The sequence below is a fragment of the Sturnus vulgaris genome, chromosome 27, assembly GCF_052056855.1.
Source record: "Sturnus vulgaris isolate bStuVul1 chromosome 27, bStuVul1.hap1, whole genome shotgun sequence".
NCBI classification, from domain to species: domain Eukaryota; kingdom Metazoa; phylum Chordata; class Aves; order Passeriformes; family Sturnidae; genus Sturnus; species Sturnus vulgaris.
Genome location: NC_142269.1, coordinates 2934412 through 2953542, shown reverse-complemented (window position 1 = coordinate 2953542; position 19131 = coordinate 2934412). Strand labels below are relative to the sequence as shown.

The 19131-nt window shown below is 56.7% G+C and overlaps 2 protein-coding genes across 16 annotated transcripts in view; one reads left to right on the top strand and one right to left on the bottom strand.

Annotated features, from left to right (window-relative positions):
- The window catches only part of MAPT (microtubule associated protein tau), a 39341-nt gene extending 23819 nt beyond the window's left edge, over nt 1–15522 (top strand). For 3 of the 12 annotated variants that reach the window (XM_088179564.1, XM_088179554.1, XM_088179553.1), the window contains 10 exons: nt 1445–1491; nt 2306–2425; nt 3247–3364; nt 3836–3886; nt 4275–4540; nt 7297–7389; nt 7536–7628; nt 10937–11018; nt 11137–11249; nt 13107–15522. In XM_088179564.1, the coding sequence (XP_088035690.1) occupies nt 1445–1491; nt 2306–2425; nt 3247–3364; nt 3836–3886; nt 4275–4540; nt 7297–7389; nt 7536–7628; nt 10937–11018; nt 11137–11249; nt 13107–13322 (1199 nt within the window). In that variant the 3' untranslated portion in view covers nt 13323–15522. The remainder of the gene's footprint in view (nt 1–1444; nt 1492–2305; nt 2426–3246; nt 3365–3835; nt 3887–4274; nt 4541–7296; nt 7390–7535; nt 7629–10936; nt 11019–11136; nt 11250–13106) is intronic. The other 9 variants (XM_088179561.1, XM_088179559.1, XM_088179563.1 and 6 more) reach the window with 7 other exon arrangements.
- Nucleotides 14000–19131, bottom strand: part of KANSL1 (KAT8 regulatory NSL complex subunit 1) — a 74402-nt gene continuing 69270 nt past the window's right edge. For all 4 annotated transcript variants that reach the window (XM_088179545.1, XM_088179546.1, XM_088179544.1 and 1 more), the window contains 2 exons: nt 18053–18299; nt 14000–17812 (listed from right to left, as the gene is read on the bottom strand). In XM_088179545.1, the coding sequence (XP_088035671.1) occupies nt 17522–17812; nt 18053–18299 (538 nt within the window). In that variant the 3' untranslated portion in view covers nt 14000–17521. The remainder of the gene's footprint in view (nt 17813–18052; nt 18300–19131) is intronic.

The following is a 19131-nucleotide window of genomic DNA, read 5'->3' as shown; positions in this document are numbered from 1 at the left end:
CATGTCCATTGCTCTTCCAAAGCATCCTGCTGCCACCCCAGCTCGGGATGGGGTGTCCCTGGGTGTGGCAGCACCGTGCTGGCTCTGGGGTCCAGCAGGAGCTGCCTGTCTGGAGGCTCCTGAGCTGTGTGTGGGGCTGGGCTGGGCTGGGAGGGCAGCCCTGGGGGAAGCTCTGAGGTCACCACTAAATGCACGAGCATCCCTTAGACCTTTCCTTTCTCTTCTGCACCTCTCCTGGGGTCAGGAGTGTCCCAGGGGCCCGGCTCAGTGGCTCAGTGATGCTGTGAGCTGTGGTCACAAGCCAGGGCAGCAGGACTCGGGCTGGTGTCTCACCGTGCTGTGCCCCAGCTCTGGCTCTCCAGGGCATGTCCTGGGGGGAGCTCTGCCTTTTTCCCAGTTCCACATTCCAGAGGCTGCCTTGGCTGCTCCATTAGCCTGGGACTGCTGCTGGGTTTGAGGCCCTTTGCTGCACGGGGCTCACCAAGAAATTGTTGATGGAGCTTTTTGCACTGGAGCTGAAGCTCATGACACATTTCTGGTTGTTCCCTGGGGATCAGCAGTGGGAAGCTTTGCTCTGGCACTGGCATGGCTTGCACTGGAGCCTGGAACCATGGCAGGGTGGGGATGCACTGCCCAGAGCCAGCCAGCTTCTGATTCAGTAGGAGAAGTTCAGTTATTTAATGGCATTCCCCTCCAGAGACAGAGGTGCTTGGTGGCTGTTTGGCTCCAGTCTGACCGAGTTTGGGAGGGCTGGTGCATCCAGCAGCTCTGGGATGGGCCAGTGCTGCAGTAACAGCAGTGTCCATGCCACCAGGGAAGGGCTGATCCCCCAGGACTGGCGAGAATAGCAGCAGCTTCTCCCCCCAGTTAGCTGAAGGTGGGGGGAAAGGGCTTTGTTATGAGTGCCTTGGAGTACAAACTTCATCTCCTCCCCGTTTCTGATCTCCTAATTAGACTGACCCAGGTGGAAGGGGCACGGTGCTGGGAGGCAGAGCCTGTCAGGAGAGATGGGAATTAAAACCAGCCAGGATGGAAGTGCTCTGCAACCCAACTGAACAGCCCCTTAAATGAGATCACAGTGCTGGACTGGGCCTTCCTTCAGTCTGAGTCTCTATTAACTGGGAACAAGTGGGTGTTTCAGAGACTGTGTAGAGCTGAAGGGAACTTTCTGTCCTGAACTGGACGGATCCTGCAGGAGCTGGGTGGAAATCTGGGCAAAATGCTCTCACACAAACCTTGGTGTGTCTGGTCTCCAGTGCTGACTAACACAGGATCATCTGCTAACACACAAGGAATGTGCTTGTGGAGTGATTTCTGCAAGAAATGGTGACTTGGTCACATTTCTAAGAACGATATTGAATTTAAGGGAGAGCAGGGACAGGGAGCAGACCCCGGAGTTTAGGACCAGTCCTAAGAGGTGTAACTGTGTGTTTCCATCTGTCAGGTCGTGTTGACAAGGAAGGGACCGAAGCTGATGAAAAGAAATCCAAGGTAAGGTAAAAACAAAGCCAAGGGTGACACCTGTCCATGTTCCTGGCTCCCCTCCTGCCCTGCTCTTGTTCCTCTCAGGAAACCTTCTCATTGTGTTCCATTTTTCCATTTGTTTTCAAGAGTGTTTTTATTTTTTTTCCCTCCTCTGGGTTGGGATGGTGCAATCCATGGGTTCTTTGAGGGTGAGGAAACAATCCAAATCTAAATCCAACACGTGGCTCATGGGGTTGGGTGGGAGGTTGGAGAAATCATTTTCTCAGCCCAGGACTGAAAAGCAGCAGCTGACCTTGGGGCAGACTCAGAACTGCACTGGGGACAAGCATAACTGTGAAAAGAGCAAAACATGTAATTAGAACGTTAAATTAAATAATCCAGGCCTTGCAGATCATAGAATAACCTGAGCTGGATGAGATCCACAAAAATCATCAAATCCAGCTCCTCCATTGTGTTCTGGGTGAGGAGCAGAGTTTAGTACTGGGTAAATTCCAGAAGCTAAACAATATCTGTCACACTGGTAATTTGGAGGAGGTTTAGCTCAGCTGGCCATTGTCCTGGTGGTTAGTGCCTGAGTGGGATAATGGACAAGCTGAGGGGAAATTCAGTGGGTGAAGAGTTAAAGATGAGTAATAGAGTTATTTTCTAAGACAGAAATTGGTTATTTCTCTACATACAGCCCCAGCAGTCCCTACCCCACACCCAGCTCTGTATTGCACCTCCTAATCCTCTTTAATGTCGCCGATCCCATTTTATTTCCCTCCCACGCTGATTTTTCTTTTGTTTTTGTTCCCATTTTATTTCATTTCCACGTCCCAAGAAATCCTCACCTTGCCCTGCCAAGCCCCCCCTCGGGCCCGCAGCCCCTCCGAAATGTCCCTGCAGCCCTGCCCGTGCCTCCGCTGCAGCCCGCCCTGCCCTGCACCCAGCAGGGGCCCAGGTAAGGGGAGGGGCTGTCTCAGAGCCCGGGGCAGCACCTGCAGGAGTTCCTGGCGTTCCTGGCAGCTGCTGCTGGGCTGGGTCCTGCCCTGGTCCGAGGGGACCTGCCCAGGCTCGGCTCTGGGCTTGGACCGGCACAGCCAGCACAGAGGGCTCCGTGCCCTGAGCCGTGCCCGGGTCCCTTCCTGCCCCTCCTCGCTCTGCAGCTCTGCCTGTGCTTCACACAGAGGGGTTTGAGCCGTGCCAGAGCTGCAGGGAATGCAGCACACCCGCGGCTAATCCTGCAGAACCTCGGAGCTTCTTCCCTCTGTGACATCCAGTCACAGGGAAAGCACGGGCAGTGCAGGTCACACAGAACCACGGAACCCTGGCGTGGTTTGGGTTGGAAATGGCCTTAAATCTCACCCCTGCCACGGCAGGGACACCTCCCACTGTCCCAGTGTCCAGCCTGGCCTTGGGCACTGCCAGGGATCCAGGGGCAGCCCCAGCTGCTCTGGGCACCCTGTGCCAGTCACAGATGCTGGGGTTCATTTATCTTCTGTACAAAATTTTAGCGGAACAGGGGAAAACCAAGGATGAAATTTAGAGAGCAGAGGTGTGGCTAAAGCAGGTGTGAGGGTGCAGCGAATGGTGCAGCTGAAGCCAAGGGCTCACCTGGGCAAGGTGAGCCCAGGAGGGGCCGTGCCCTGGCTGTGCAGACGGGACACGAGGTGTGAACGTTCCAGAATGTGGAGAATCCCGGGGAGAAGTGGGAGGAGGGTCTGAGGTGCCGCGATCCCGCGGGGTGACAGGCTGTCCCTGATGTCCCCTCTGTGTCCCCAGGGCCCCGAGGCCAGGGCTGGCTCCAAGACACGCTCGGGGCAGGCGCAGAGGAACTCCAGCAACGCCACTCGCATCCCGGCCAAGACCCCCACGGCCCCCAAGACCCCTCCCAGCTCCGGTAGGTGACGGGGGCTCCGTGTGCTGCTGGCCAGCCCCAGGGGCTGCTGGCCCAGCTCAGCCCTGGCCCGGGGCTCGTGGGGCAGCTCCAGGGCTGCTCTGTGCCCTGTGTTCGTGCAGTCTGCAGTGGGTAGGAGAGGCCAGTTGCTTTGTCCTGTGGGATTTCCTCAAATTTGGAAGATTTAGGCAGTTCCATTTTTTTTTAATCCATCTGCTCGTTTTCTCCCTGATGATATTTCACAAAGACCAGGGGCAAGAGGATCAATTCTTCGATTACAGGAATGGAGATTAGCCCATTATGCTCAGAGAAGAAAACCTCAGAAAGCATCAGGCATTGTGAATTTCCATTAAAATGGTGCATTTCACTGGATATATACATATATTTCATACTTAGCTAGAGCTGCATAAAACCTTAAATCAATTAATTTTCCAGCTTTATTATGTTTAAGCATCTTTCTCATTCACTAAACAGGCAGAAAGGAGCAGAAAAAGCCACCTCCTGCAGCAGCAAAGACTGAGAAAGGTGATGTTTAAGGGTCTTCTTTTCTTCTTTCGTTTCCTTTTCAAAGTGGGGACAGTGCTAAGCTGCTCAGCGATCAGCCTTAGTTAATTACAGAAAATAATTTTGTGAGAGTGCTTCCAAATTTCTAATAGAAAAGTGGTTCTGAGTGTCTTTTGTGTGTAATTCGTCGTGCCACGCTCGGGTGGGGACTGATCCAGGCAATGGAGACCACCTTCCTTCTGGGATATTAGGAAATTGCCTTTGAATCACGGTTTTTTCCTTCAAAATGGAGTAGAAGAAAGTGCAGCCACCAGGCTGCCCGTGCACGGGGATGTTGGGTGGGCTGCGGGGCGAGGCCCCCGGGGGCAGCAGGGGCGCTGAGCGGGGCTGTCCTGTGTGCAAACTGCAGGTGAGCAGCCCAAGTCCGGAGACAGAAGCGGTTACAGCAGTCCCGGCTCCCCCGGGACTCCAGGCAGCCGTTCCCGCACCCCCTCTCTGCCCACCCCACCAGCCAGGGAGCCCAAGAAGGTGGCAGTGGTTCGCACCCCCCCGAAATCCCCGGCCTCTGCCAAGACCCGCGTGCAGCCGGCGGCCGCGCCCATGCCCGACCTGAAAAACGTCAAGTCCAAAATCGGCTCCACTGATAACCTGAAGCACCAGCCCGGAGGTGGCAAGGTAAACACAGACTCTGCTCCCAGGGACCTGTCTGGGGGACAGGGGGTGCTGGACACTCCCTCTGGGGTGGGAGAACGCCCTGGGGCAGCGGCAGCAGCCTGGCTGTGAGCTCTGAGCTCTGGGCTCCTGACTCTGAGCTCTGAGCTCTGGGTTCCTGGCTCTGAGCTTTGGGCTCTGAGCTCTGGGTTCCTGGCTCTGAGCTTTGGGCTCTGAGCTCTGGGTTCCTGGCTCTGAGCTTTGGGCTCTGAGCTCTGGGCTCTGGGTTCCTGGCTCTGGGCTCCACCTGACCCTGGCTCAGCTGAAAGGTTTTGGGTTGGATTCTTGGCCTGGAATTCCTTGCCTGGCTTCGTGCAGCTCAGCTGTGCCATGGAGAGCTCGTGGTGTGGGTGTCCTGGAGTGGCTGCCAGGGGAGTGGCATTCCCTGGGGTGCCCGGGTAGGGACAGCAGGGTCAGGGCTGCTTGTGAATCCCACCCTGTGCCTGGGGCAGCCCTTCCAGCACTGCAGCTCAGGAAGGTCCCTCTGTCTCCTCAGGGTCTCAGGCTCGGACCCCGCATTTTGCCAGACACTGGGAATTTGGATCCAGCTCTGTTGGCGAGGTTTTGGTGGTGTTGTGCCATCAGTGCAGGGTGGCACGACCAGAACTGGTGGCACTTCTATCCTCTCAAACACTTTGCACTCCCAGAAAAGTTGTTTCATGAGCAGCAAAGTGATCTCTGGGCTCCAGGTGCTTGGGAATGAGAGTCTTGGGTTAAATTCTGCAAGCCTGGTAGGGGCCACTGCCTGTCCTGGGAGTGCCACTGGCTCCAGACCTTGCAGAGCCACAAGAAACCTTCCCTGAGTGCTGTGCATGACATTTGGTGTGAGCAGGTACCTCGGTGGCTCTGAATGTTCCCCTTTGGCATGGGGGGAGGCTTTGAGCTGGCTCCTCTGCATGCTGTGAATGGCAGCCTGCTTTTCCATGGCCTTTCCAGGCATTTTCCACCGTGGCTGGCAATTTATTGGCTTTGTGCCACGATCCAGGGGGGCTCTGGAGCCTGGGCAGGGCTCTTGGTCATGAGACAGCAGCACATGAGCACAGTGTCCTTTTTGGGGGGGCCCAGCCCTCCTGCCCACTGAGCACAAGACAGGTTTTTCTTGCCACCCCCACAAACCCTGTTCTCCAGGGATTTTAGAAGGAACCCTTGTTTACTGGAAAATAGTTAAATTATTTGCTTGTTCTTTTTTAATCCAGCTTTTACAAGTTGGTTTTTTCCCTCTCTGCTTCTCTGTTTGTTGCTGTTGCTGAAAGAGTAAGAGCAGCTGAATTTGGGACAAGTCCTTGCTCTTTGCAGGGAGAATGGCTGGATGCTGTGCTGGGGATTCTGTAGGACACGAGGACACAGCACAATGGTTGCAGCGGGAGCAGAGGGGGCTGTTCCCAGGTGTTTGATTTCAGGCTGGTCAGAAATGGTTTGGATTCTCTCCGTGCAGAATCCGGAGCCCCAGGCTGGGCAGGCAAAGGAACACGGGGCACAGTGGCCAGGAGCAGCCAGGCCAGTGCTCCTGCATGGCCTGAGCACTTCTCTTGTGGCTGCATCACTGAGTGCTGCTCTGGCAGAGCTGGGTCCTGGTTTGTGGCATTAGTGGATGTGAGCTTGGAAAACCCTGCTGGAGGCACAGGCCAGTGCTGGGGAGCCAGGGCACTGCAGGGAGCTCTCCTGGCAGGAGCAGCTGGGGCTGGGATGGAGGTGAGGGATGTGAGGGATCCCCAGCCCTGGGGACGGTGCCACCAGGAGTGTCTGTGCCCGGGGATGTGGCACTGCTGGAGCTCTCGTGGTCCCTGTCACAGGTTTGTGCTTCACACAGGCTCAGACCTGTGGGCTGTTACCTGCATTTACACCTGTGAGGGTTGTAAACCCCTCCAGGGTGTGTGGGGAAGGAGCAGGGATTGTGTCCACCCCTGGGGTGCCTGAGGTGGCTCCAGCACAGCCAGGGGGGGAAACAAGCCCTGAGTGGAAGGAGGGGAGGCTGTGGGGCTGGAGGGGGTGGCTAGTGGCCAGCAGTGCTTCCCAGCCCAGCCCAGCCTCACTCCCACCCACCAGAGACTCCTCAGGAATGTGCCACAGAGCTGCGATGGGGCTGCATCCCTGGGGCAGCATCCCTGGGGCTGCATCCCCGCAGCCTTGGCTTTCCCCGGGGCTGTGGAGCAGTGTGAGCCCTGTGCAGAGCAGTGTGAGCCCTGTGCAGAGCAGTGTGAGCCCTGTGCAGAGCAGAGCTGCTGCCCTGTCCCAGTGCTGGACACGCAGCTCCTGCTTCCCAGCCCGGCCAGGGGCACCTGTTTGCCCCGGGGCAGCTGTGGCTGGCCCAGGAGGGGGCTGTGGTGTCTGGCACGGCAGCTGGAGCTGGGCAGGAATTTTCCTCTCGGCTCCAGCCCTCCTCCTTCGCTGGCTCTGCACAACCTGGGCTCTGACACTGGAGGTGCTCTCAGCTCTGCCTTCCAGCAGCCTCCCAGTTTGGTTCAGTGGGAGGATCCAGGCTGAGCTGGCTTTTGCTGTGGCCTGGGACCCAGGGCTGTGTCACTACCCAGCCTCGAGCTATTACCTGCCCACCTCCATCTTCCCTCTCCAGCCAGGAGCAGACAAATCTGTGCAGCAAGCCAGAGATTTTCCTTTTCACTCCTGGCCCTGGAAGGCAGGTTCCTGGTTTTAGGGATGTAACACATGGTCAAGCTGCAGATGGTCATGTTGTTTCTCACGCTCTTTTCTGGCTACCAAAGGTGCAGATAATTAATAAGAAGCTGGACTTTAGCAGCGTTCAATCCAAGTGTGGCTCAAAGGATAATATCAAACACATCCCGGGCGGAGGCAGTGTGAGTACCTTCACACTTTCAATGCTCTATAACAGTTCTATCATAAGTGGCATGTTGTGTACACTAAACTGCCAATGCTATCTGCAGCGACCCTGCCATCAGATAGCAATTGGTGACGTGCAATGACTCTTTTCTGGCTACCAAAGGTGCAGATAATTAATAAGAAGCTGGACTTTAGCAGCGTTCAATCCAGGTGTGGCTCAAAGGATAATATCAAACACATCCCGGGCGGAGGCAGTGTGAGTACCTTCACACTTTGAATGCTCTGTAATAATCCTGATTTTAGTGGCATGTTGTTACACTAATCACCAATGCTATCTGCAGCCACCCTGCTGTCACATAGCCATTGGGGACGTGCTGTCATTTAACCCCTTAACCCAAAAATGAACCCTAACAAGTCCTGGCCATGCCTGGCATGGACAGAACTAACTGCCCCGTGTCCAGACCTGTGTGTAACAGAAATCCCAGTAACTCCAGGGCTCTGCCCTGCCTGGAGCCTCCTTGTCTGTGGGATGGGGCCCCTGGCACACGGTGGTGCAGGAGATGGGCAGATTGATGAGCAGACCCAGTCCTCATTGCTCAATGTGCTGCTAAATGGGACATGATCCTGGCCAGCATGTGAACGTGCCCATTCCCATCAGGCAAGTATGATCCATGCAAATATTGAGTTTCTCCTTGCTAACAAACGTGTCCAGCAGCGCCCACGGAGGCTGAGCCTGAAGTGTTGTTGGCTTAATTGATTTGAACACTGGCATTTCCAGCTGTTCCCACATAAACACCAGACTCAGCTTTCAGTTACTGTGCCAGAAACCTGGAGAAGCTCCACAGAGCTTGGTGGATTCACAGCTGGGGGCATTTGGGTCCAGGAAAGATGCTGGACTGAGGAAGGCACATCCCTGAGACCCCAGGCAGTGTGGTTGGGGTCTGTGGGGGCCTGGTCTGAGATGTTCCCCGTGGATTTTCCTTGGGCTGTTTTTGATCTCTGTGGACCTCCCCGAGGAGCTGAGCCTTGCAGAAGGCTTGGCAGGTGAACACGGGGACACAGCTGGGTTTGCAACCTCTGGCTTAAATTTGATGTCACTCTGCAGTGACTTCACAGGCCAGAGGAGCTGCTCAGCAGAGCTCAGGCCCCTGTGAAGCAATTCCATGGCTCTTCCTCTTCCTTCCTCTGGGGTCCTGCACTGCCTGGGCTGCCCAGGGTGTGGTGGACCAGGAGTTGGTGTTGGCCACCAACCCTCCGTGCTGTGGCTGCTGCTGAGCTCGTCCCTTCCTCCACAGCGCTCACACCGTGGGCTTTTGCATCTGCAAAGGTTAAGAATCACCTGGATTTTCATCTGGGGGTTGTGATCCCTCCCCAGGCCCTGCCAGAACTGAAAACCATGTCCTCTGCCAGGCTGCAGCAGCCCTGGAGCACAGCCTGCCAGGGGCAGGGTACCTGGCTGGGCAGCAGGAGACCCCCGGGCCCTCTGGGGCTGAGCCCCCATGGCAGCAGCACCCCCTGCCCAGCCACGGCTGCACCAGAGGGAGCTGCCACTCCCTGGGCTGGTGCCTGGATTTTTCAGCCCCTGGATGCTCTGACCAGGGGATCCCTGAGGCAGGAGTTGGCCTTGGCATTGCTGATGCTGAGGGGTGGGATCCCCAGGTCTCTGGCACTGCTTTCCCAGGCAAACAACTCTGTTCCCCTCTTCCTTCCTCGCTAAAATGGGGAGGATCCTTCTGTGCTCCCCAGCAGGATGGGAAGGGGTAACAGAGTCCTGCCAGTCAAAAAAGGGACTGGGAATGGGAGCAGGAAGTTCCAATTGCTGAGTGCTAGCTCTGGAAATGGGAGGACTTTCAGTCCCAGGTCTCAGTGGTGCCTGAATTGCTGAGAGACCCTTCAGGGTCACAGCTGGGATTAGAAAGGCACTGGCTGCCGTTTTTGGGTCTGTTTCCTACTTCCCAACCAAATCCAGCTCCTCTCCTGCCCAAGTGCATTAAATGTGTGACCTTCCCCACTGTCTGTGTCCAGGTGTGCCCCCAGACCCCGAGGGGTTGCTTTTGTCCCTCTCTTTTGTCTCGTGTCAAACGTGCCTTTGGTGTGTGTGAGCAGGGAGACAAGGCAGGAGAGCAGGGCTCCGTGCCTGAGCCTCTGTTCCTCCTGCTCCTGGCCCCGTGGTGGGTGAGGGTGTTTCTCGGGGCTCTGGCAATCTCTGAGGGTGTTGGGGCCAATGCTGGAGGAGGCACCTTCCCCTGGGCCAGCCCCAGGTGCTGAGGGGGGCAGAGGCTGCGGGGGCTCCTTGTGCTGGTCTGGGAGGAGTCAGCTCCTCTGCACAGCTCCCGTGGGTGCTGGCACATCCTCCTGGGCTGCTCTGGTGCCTGGGGAGCACAGAGAGCAGCAGATGCTCCCTGGGGAATCCAGGCTGTGCCCAGGGCCACCCTGGGGCTGTGGGTGATGCCCAGGTTCACCCTGGGGCTGTGGGTGATGCCCAGGTTCACCCTGGGGCTGTGGGTGATGCCCAGGTTCACCCTGGGCTGTGGGTGATGCCCAGGTTCACCCTGGGGCTGTGGGTGATGCCCAGGGCCACCCTGGGGCTGTGGGTGATGCCCAGGTTCACCCTGGGGCTGTGGGTGATGCCCAGGTTCACCCTGGGGCTGTGGGTGATGCCCAGGTTCACCCTGGGGCTGTGGGTGATGCCGTTTCTCCTGCTCAGCCCCATAACCCCAGCAGCTCTGACCCACACCCGCTGTGAGTCCCAGCCCAGGGTGGCTCCAGGGGCTCTGGGGATGTTTCCTCCCCCCTTGTCTCCTGCTCGTGCTGTGTGTGCCTGGCCCCAGGCTGCTCCCCGTGTGTAGCTGAGCCCTGCAGAGCCCCTGGGTGTCCCTCTGTGTGTGTCCCTTGTCCCCCACGTGCCCTGGGGACAGGGGGATCTCTGGAGCTGCTGCAGCAGAGACATCCTGATGGGCAAAGCACATCAGAACTGAGCTTAAATAGCACAAAATGCTGTTGTGGTTCAATAATTTATGATTGCCATTTTAGTTTCAAATATTTAGACTTTGCTTTGTTTTTTGGTTTTTTTTTAACCCTTATTTCCGTTACAGCATTTTTCAGAAATGCATATTTTGGTCACTCTTTTAAAAGTTCTGTGCACATTGATCATTTCTGTTCTTTCAGTTTTTGTGGACATAAGCTTTATGTTTTACACCAGAAAAGGTATTTATTTTTTACGTTTTCTCTCTGGTATATCTCCTCCTTTTGGATGATGTGTATGCAAATCTTAATTAATTACCACTCCACTTTCTCTCTCACTCGAGCACTTTAAAATTGCCTCTACTCCCCCCTCTGTGGAGAGGTGATCTCTGCATGCTGACCTGTTAAGAGGCTCCTGCACACGGGCATTAATGATCTCCCATTTCTGATGACAGTTTCTTTGGTGTCATTAATCCTGCTGGGCTTGGAGCTCTCCTTTCCCTCCAGTCCAGCTCAGGTGCTGCTGTGTGTTGTGCTCCCCCTCCCCAGCTGCCCGTGCTGGCCCCCAGCTCATCCCCTCCTCCTCTCTCCCGTGGGCAGGTGCAAATCGTGTACAAGCCAGTGGACCTGAGCCATGTGACATCCAAATGTGGTTCCCTGGGCAACATCCATCACAAACCAGGTACCCTGCAGGCTGTGCTGGCCCTGGGGCTCGGGGGGTGAGGGAGGCAGAGCCTGGAGCCCTGCACTGCTGGGTGCTGTTCCCAGCTCCTGACCCTCCTCTCGCTCTGCTCCTCCAGGTGGTGGCCAGGTGGAGGTGAAATCTGAGAAACTGGACTTCAAAGACAAGGTGCAGTCGAAAATCGGGTCCCTAGATAACATCAGCCACGTCCCTGGAGGAGGCAATAAAAAGGTGAATGTTTATTTTTGGGGTCAGGTGTGTCCTGTGAGCACTGGGAGGGGCTGGCAGAGCTGGGGCTCCGTGTCCCTCCGGGCCTGTGGCCACCTCAGTGAGTGCCAGTGACAGCTCTGCTGTGCTTTCCTGCTCTTGCTGCTGCCTCTGAAGTTCGTGTTTGTCTCAAACCCTTCCACCGAGCCCTGTGCTGTGACACAGAGCTGGCAGCTGGGGAGCTGCAGAGGTGTTGGATCCCCGGTGAAAGTGGAGCATTAAAGGCTCAGCTTTATTTAGAAAAGGTGACTTTGGTGCAGAGTGGCCCCTCAGAAGGTGATTCCTCCCTCCTGACCGAGGGCTCTGTGAAGGGGGGGAGAGTTTGGGGGGATTTAAATGGAAAGACAAAAAGCACTCGGGTCAGGGAGGTTCTGAAGTGGGGCTGAGCTGTTCCCACCAAGGCTTTGATGGTGACTTCAGCGAGTCTTAGCCAAGTAAAACAGCCCCAGAGCTGGGCTTCAAGGCCACCAAGTGCCCAGCAGGCAGGGGGGTGAGGACATCAGGTAAGCACAGAGCTGAGACTCCAGCAGGGTTCAGCTTCCCCAGGGAAAAGCAGTTTTTATCTTGCTTGTTTTTGCAGCACTTTTGTCTCAATGGGAGGGGAAGGTTCTGTTTCAGCTCCTGTATTTTGGCACTTTGTTCTTGGCCACGTGTTCTCTGTGCAGCTCCAGCTCTCACCTCCAGCTGGCCTCTGACTGCGGGACCGCTTGACTTCCTTACCCTTCTCTCTGCCGTGCATCAGCCTTCCCTGTGCTTCCCTGAGCCCTTTGCCATCAGCTTTGTGATTCCACTCACGGCTCTGGCACCTCCTGGCACATTCACTGGGCCATAGTTTGAAGAACTTGCCCTTTGCAGGGGGGTTTCTCTGCAAGGCTGTGACCCAGCAGTGGCATCACCACCTCAGCCTTCCAGCCTGGAGGGGGCTGTGGGTGTAACTGAGTCCAGCTGCAGCTCTGCTGCTCCTTTCCTGTGTCCCCAAGCCCCCTCCTTGCTCTGTGACACACAGATCCACGTTTGGACTCGCAGTGCACGCAGTTCTTGAGGCTGAGCTCTGGTTCCTGTGCCAGGTGTGCCATGGGGAGCTGGCTGCTCCGTGCTCTGCCCAAGTCCCTGTGCTCTCCCTTGCTGTTCCTGGAGAGTTTTCCTCCCTGGCTCCAAAGGCAGCCACTCTTCTTTCTATGAGTCAGTGAATGGCCCTGTTTTTCAGATCTTTTTCTCCCCAGTTTTCCATTTCTTTTCTATATTTTTTGTCTTTTTCCTTCTGGCTGACATTTCTTGGATCATGGTTTTTGTTGCTGATGCATTTTTTGCCCCCCACTGCCCTGGGTGGGTTTCTTCACCCGTAGAGAGAGAAAGGCAAGGAAGACAAGACCTGGACCCCGAGCCCAGACCCTGCTGGGCTCCAGGCCCTGGTGCTGGAGCCGCTCACCTGCACGGAGAGCCAGCCCCCAGCCTTGCACTCGGCTGGGCAGGGCACCTGTAAGTAGCACACGAGGTCCAGGCCACCGGGAGAGGGGTTTGGCTCCTGGGAGCAGCTCCGTGGGCTATGGGGGAGCTTCACGGGCCACGTGCCCCCAAAATCTGTGCCAGGGGAGTGGGAGCAGCCCAGGCTGTGCCCTCGGCGTGCTGGGACCCAGGACCTCCCCTGGGGAGGATTAGGCAGCATCCAGATGCTCAGGTCCTGCTGTCCCCTCTGGTGCCTGGGACTGGCCGAGGACTGGGCTCAGGTTCACTGCTCCGAGCTCTGCTCCCACCTGCACACCTGGCAGGTGCCCCCGTGCCCCCGGCCGTGCCCCCTGACCGCCCTGCTCTCCCCCACAGATTGAGACTCACAAGCTGACCTTCCGTGAGAACGCCAAAGCCAAGACCGACCACGGCGCCGAAATCGTCTACAAGTCCCCGACCATCTCCGGAGACGCCTCCCCCCGCCGCCTTAGCAACGTCTCCTCCACCGGCAGCATCAACCTGGTGGACTCCCCCCAGCTGGCCACGCTAGCCGACGAGGTGTCCGCCTCGCTGGCCAAGCAGGGCTTGTGATCACGGCACGGCGGCCACCAGGAGAGAAGACAAGGAAAGGAAACGAAAAAGAAAAGAAACAAAAATAATAATCTGGCCTTCTTCCTCTGTTCCTTTTACAGCTGCTTCCCCGTCCCTAACTGGTTAATGATTTAACCTGCTTTTACTGTTCATTCAGCTCTAGCTCCAGGACTTCAAAATCAGTGACACTATGAGGTACAAAACCTCCTCTCCCCCTGCTCCTCGGAGCGCACAGCCCGTCCTGTCCCTGTCCCTGTCCCCGCTCCTGCCGCGTCCCTCGCTGTCCCAGCCCTGCCCGGGGCCAGGCGGGGAGGGGGCCCGAGGGGCGGCCCCAGCGCCACCTGCCCCGAGCCCCTCGGGGCTCGCCCAGCCCGTGCCCTGCTGGCCCTGGGCGCACAGCCAGGGCTGCGGGGAGGTGCCCTCCCACCCCCCGCGTTAAATTTGCCTGCTGATTTGGAAGAAACCTTTTGTTTTTATTTCCGAAAGCCGAGATGTGTATGAAGATAACGGCCAGGTACCCCCAAACCCGCTCCCAGCTCCGGCAGCTGGAGTTGAGGCGTTCCCCTCTCCGTGGCTGTGCTGGAACCGCTGAGTGGATGAGTAGAGGCTTTTCCCCATTCCTTTGGCAGCCCCTCGTGTCGTAGAGTAGATTTGTCTGTATATGCTTGGACCGTGCCAGGGTGATTGTTTTCATAAACGAGCATGTGTTTAAAAAATAAATGCTGTAAGTAGTTTTGAGCTGCCCCGCGCCGGCTCCAGCCCCGGTGCAGGAGGAGCCGGTGCCGCATGTCTGCCGGGGGGAGCTTGGATGAGGGGCACTCACAGCTCCGGGGCTGGGATGGCTCCTGGATTTGGGTGCAGCTTGTGACATTTCTGGGTTGTTCTTTTTGTTTCCCTGCAAGGTCAGCTCAGCGATGGCGGAGGTGGCAGCTCCATGGCTCTGCTGTGCCGGTGGCAGCGGTGAGACCCCGCGAGGAGCTCCCCCAGCCCGGGGCCAGCGGCTGCTCCCTGGCACTGAACCCCCTTTGCAGGGCAGCACCTCACCCCAGCACGGCCCGGGGACAGGAGCCAGCCCGCTTATTTCTTTGGCTGCTTTTGTTCCTGTGGCTCCCTGGGAGCTGTCCCCGCCTGCCCCTTCCCTCTACAACCAAAGAGGCCGAGGTGCCACCGGTGCAGCTCCGTGCGTGTCCTGCCCCGTGTCCCCCCGCCGAGCTCTGGGGGTTCAGCTGGAGCTGGGAGGGCACAGGGGGCTCAGTCCCTGCACCCCCAGGCTGTGCTGCAGGGAAAGCTCGGCTTTCCCAGCAAGGGCTGCAATCCGGACAGGGCTGGCGGGGTCAGGGCCCCTGGTTGTCCTTGGGGGGGATGGCTGGGTGCCACCAAGGCTGTCAGAGCAGGACAGCATCCCGTGGGAGCTGTGATCCCGCTGTCACCCCTGTTCCTCTGCCCATGGTTTGGGGCGTCCAACCCTTCTCTCTGCAGCCCCAGGAGCTGCTCTATTGCTGGGGAGAGGCTGGTCCAGCAGCACCACCATGTCCAGCTTGTCACTCGCTCCGTTCACTTGACTCCATGATTGTAAGACTCTGTGCTCCGTCCCTGACTCCGCGGCGCCGCTGGAGCCGCCGTGGTTTTTGTCCTTTGTAGAACGAGCAAGGTGGGAGAGCCCTCAGAGCGTCACCCCCTGCCCCGTCTGGGCTGCAGGACGGGGTAGCTGAGCTCGCCCTGTGCCCTCCGGTGAGCAGCCCCCTCCTCCTCCTCAGCCCTGGCTGTCGTGGGGTGCCAGGACAGCCCTTTCCATCCCCCGTGTCACCCGCTGTCCCCTCCAGCAGCCCGAGCCACGTCCCCTGCCCCAACCCTGCGTTCAGACCCAGGCCTGAGGGTCCCTGTGAGCAGCCAGACAACCCGACCCCCAGCTTTTCCTTTACTCCACACACATCTTGGGTCTGAAAAGGGTTAAAACCGGCACTGATTTAAAAAGAAAAAAAAAAAATCGTATTTCTGCACTCCAAAAGATTCTTCGTGTTAGCCAAGGTCGGTGCCAGCCTGTGTGGTGTTGGCAGCCAGGGGAGGGAAGGTTTGATCTCAGTGTATCATTCTAGCTTAGCTTCTGTCTGTGGGTGTCCATAGTGTATCGTGTGTTTAACAACTGGTTTACACTGTTGCCGTAAAAGTGAATTTGGAAATAAAGTCATTACTACAATAATGATACTGGCACCTCTTTTGCATGGGGGGACACGGGGCGGGGGATCCACCCAAGGAATCCTCACCTGGGGCAGGGACCCCTTTGGGGTTTTTCCTTTGCACGCACACAGGGCACACAACAGTCCAGGGATGAGAACCAGCTAAGCCCTGAAATGTAAAATAACCCCCAGCCCGGGGGCTCCTCCTCTTGCTGACAGTAACTGCTGGAAAACAACATCACACAGGAAAAAAGAGGCCACTGGAACCAGGGGGAAGCAGCTGAATGCACTGAGAGCCCCTTCCCTGTCCCAGCCCAGCTTCTCACACTCATCAAATGGAATATTACATTTTAATTTTTTTTTTAATCTTTTCTTCTTTTTTTTTTTTTTATAAGCACATTTGTGCTTTGCCAACAGAATCAAGACATTAACAAAGATCAGCTTCTCGGAAGAAAAGCATTTCTATATAACAAGGACATTACACAGCTCAAAGCAGGAAAAGAAAATATTTACAAAATACAAGGTGGGTTTTTTTTTGTGTGGTTTTTATAATGCTAAAAGGGTTATTCAGAATTTTCAACCTCATAAATAGAAAAGCACTTCTGCAGAGGGATATGATAGCGCCGTTGTTTGTTGGGTTTTTGTTTTAAAGAAACAATGACGGATCCTTTAAACTAGAACAGAACCAAAACCACGAGATCATGTTGAAAATTGTGAAAACCCCGACCATGAAGCAGTTCAGCGACTATTTCTTTACGATTACAAAATGGAAAAAAAAAAAAAAAAAGTCCTTTGTATTTTTTTTTTCCCGTTTTTTTTTTGGTGATGTGATTATACATAAGACAGGCACAATGCTAGCAACAGGACAGGGCCCAGGAGCCACACCGTCAGGGAAGCTCGGGATGGGGACGGTGCGCGGGGTCCGGGATCGCTGCGGGTGCGGGAGGGGCTGGGGCAACAACGAACTGGGGCTCAAACTCAAATTCCTGTCGGGGGCACCCAGGGCACCCCGAAATGAAACGGAACCGACACCGGAGCTGGCACGGTGCGGGAGTGGAGCGAAGCTGTGGTGACCCCAGGCGGGATGGGGACGATCCCGATCCCCAGGAGCCGCCTCCTGCCTCCATCCTTCCCTTCTGCTCCCCCCGTGTGACACAAACCCACCTGCAGGGCCCCGGGCCAGGGCAGGGCTCCAGCCGAGCAGCCTCAGCCAATTCTGCTCCTGCTCGAAGCACCGGGACTCTTCCCCTCGCTGCCCTCCAAAACACACCAGGTGTGCACAGGTGCTGCCCAACTCCTGCCACGCCCAGCCGAGTGTGGAGCAGCCACGAGGTCCCTCCTTTGCCCCTGCTGGGGATGCAGCCACGGCCACAGCTGCTCCAAACCAGGGGAGAAGGAAGGGCGAGGTGTCCCCAGGGGCAGAGGGAAGATCAGGGGGGGACAGAATCCCCCCCATGGGATAACCTGGAATTACAACCTGGGGCAGGAAAACGCAGGGGGTGGAAGTGCAGGTGGGCACTCTGCAGGTGAGGACAGCCAGACAGTGAAGGTTGCAATCCCAAGACATCACTTTTCACCACTAATTTCACTCCACTAAAACCTTTCAGGGTTGGGGGCGGGAGTGGGTTAAGAGAAAACGACACCCTTTTGTTGGGAAAAACTATCCCCGAAATCTGCTAGTCAGCTAAATCCTGTGCTCTAGTTTTATACACCTAAAGGAGGGAGGAAAGGGGAGGGGGTCTGGTGGGCTGCTCCCCTCCCGAGGCTTCACTCCGCTGGGAGGAATCTGGGGGCTCATTCATGTGACAAGGAAACATGGAGAAGGAAAAAAAAAAAGAAAAAAAAAAAAGAAAACAAAGGAAAAAAAAAAAGAAAACAAAAAACAGTTTCTAAACTCCTTAAATTCACTAAAAACTGTGAAAATTCCCGGCAGGATGTTTGAATATCAAACGCAGATTTTGGAAGCTTTAATGCCAAGAGTTAGTTCTGTGTGTTGGTTTGCTCATGTCTCCCCGTGGGTCTCTATCTGTGCGCTGGCCGCAGGACTGCGGAGCAGGAGGAGGAGGAGGAGGAGGAGGAAGAGGAGGAGGAAGAGGAGGAAGAGGAGGAGGAGGGGGGGGCCAGCGGGGCTCGGCTCTTGAGGCTGGCCAGGCTGGGCGGAGCCGAAGTGCCATCGCATTCCCGGGAGGATTTGCTGCCCGAGGAGCGGCGGGTGCAGCGGGACAGGCGGTCCTGCGGGTCCGGCTGCTCCTCGCTCTCCGTGCGGGGGTCGTAGGACAGCGGGAAGGTGCGGCGCTCCCAGGGCTGCACGGCCTGGGGGGAGAGAGCAGAGTCACGGAAAAGCCCTGGAAAAGCCCTGGAAAAGCCTCCTGTCCCCGCTCCTTGCACAGAGGCAGAGCTGCTCGTGGTGCAGCACGGCAGCTCCACACCGAGCTCCAGCCGCTGCCATCGCTGCCCAGTGCCCGGGACCACACCTGGCACTGCCCGCGCAGGTTCCCAGCTGCCTCCCCACACCTGTGGTGCCACACCTGCCCTGCCACAGCCAGCACCCACCTGCTCGTCCAGGCCGGCCTCGGGCGTGGAGCAACGCGTGTCCTCGCTGGACAGGAGGCGCAGGGAGTCCCGGGACAGGGGGGTCAGGGGGGCACAGAGCAGTTCGGGGCTGATGGGGCTGCGTGGTGAGTGGGTGTGGGACAGCTCCAAGTGGGAGTGGTAGTTGCCCACCTCAGGGGATGCTGGCTGGGGAGTTGAGGGGTTCCCCAGCTGCGGGGTCGTCCGTCCGTCTGTGGATCTGTAGGACCTGAGACAGGAGCAGGTTTGAGAGCCCAGCCACGCTCCCCCACCGCTGCCTGATCCCACCCCAGGATCCTTCTGCCCTGCTGGAACACGAGCAGGGATGCCACAGCCCAGAGACAAAACCCACCCGGGCCCATCCCCACTGTCTGCACACATCACTGATGCTCTCCTGCGTGTCCCACACATCTCCTTCACTCCCAGTGCTGCACAAATACCACAATAAGCAGCTCCCTATGAAATCAGGACACTTCAAAGTGTTTCCCCCTCCTCACACCAGGTGACCCTTGGCAGCAGCCCAGGGACTGGGTGCAGGCAATCAGCAACCCGGGAAATGCAGCAATTTCAGCAGGTGGGAGTGGGAGGAGCACAGTGAAACCTCAAGACCTCAGATTCCAACCAAGAATTAGCAAAGTCTGAGCCTCAATACAGAATCCAGACAAAAAAACACAGGCTACAAGCAAAGAAACATCACTGAGCTCCCAAATCCACATGCAACTCTCCAAGATGAAGTGCAACAGCAAGTGGCCATCAAGGACTTGGCTAAAGAAACAGGAGAACATCCCACTCTGCAGGAGCACTGGGAATTGCAGCTGCAGAGGAAACTGAGCAGCAGCACGAGTGGGGTTTGACACAGGCCAGGGCTGCACCTGCAGCAGCTCCTGCAGGAACCGACTGGGCAGAACCAAAACCACAACAGCACCAAAGGCAGTGACAGAGCTGTGGCTCTGCCCCAGGACAAAGGGACTCCAGGCAACCAAACCCTCGGTGGTGGAACCGAGAAGAGCAAATCCCTTCTTGGGCAGGTTTACAATGAGATCAACAGCTGGGAACAGTGC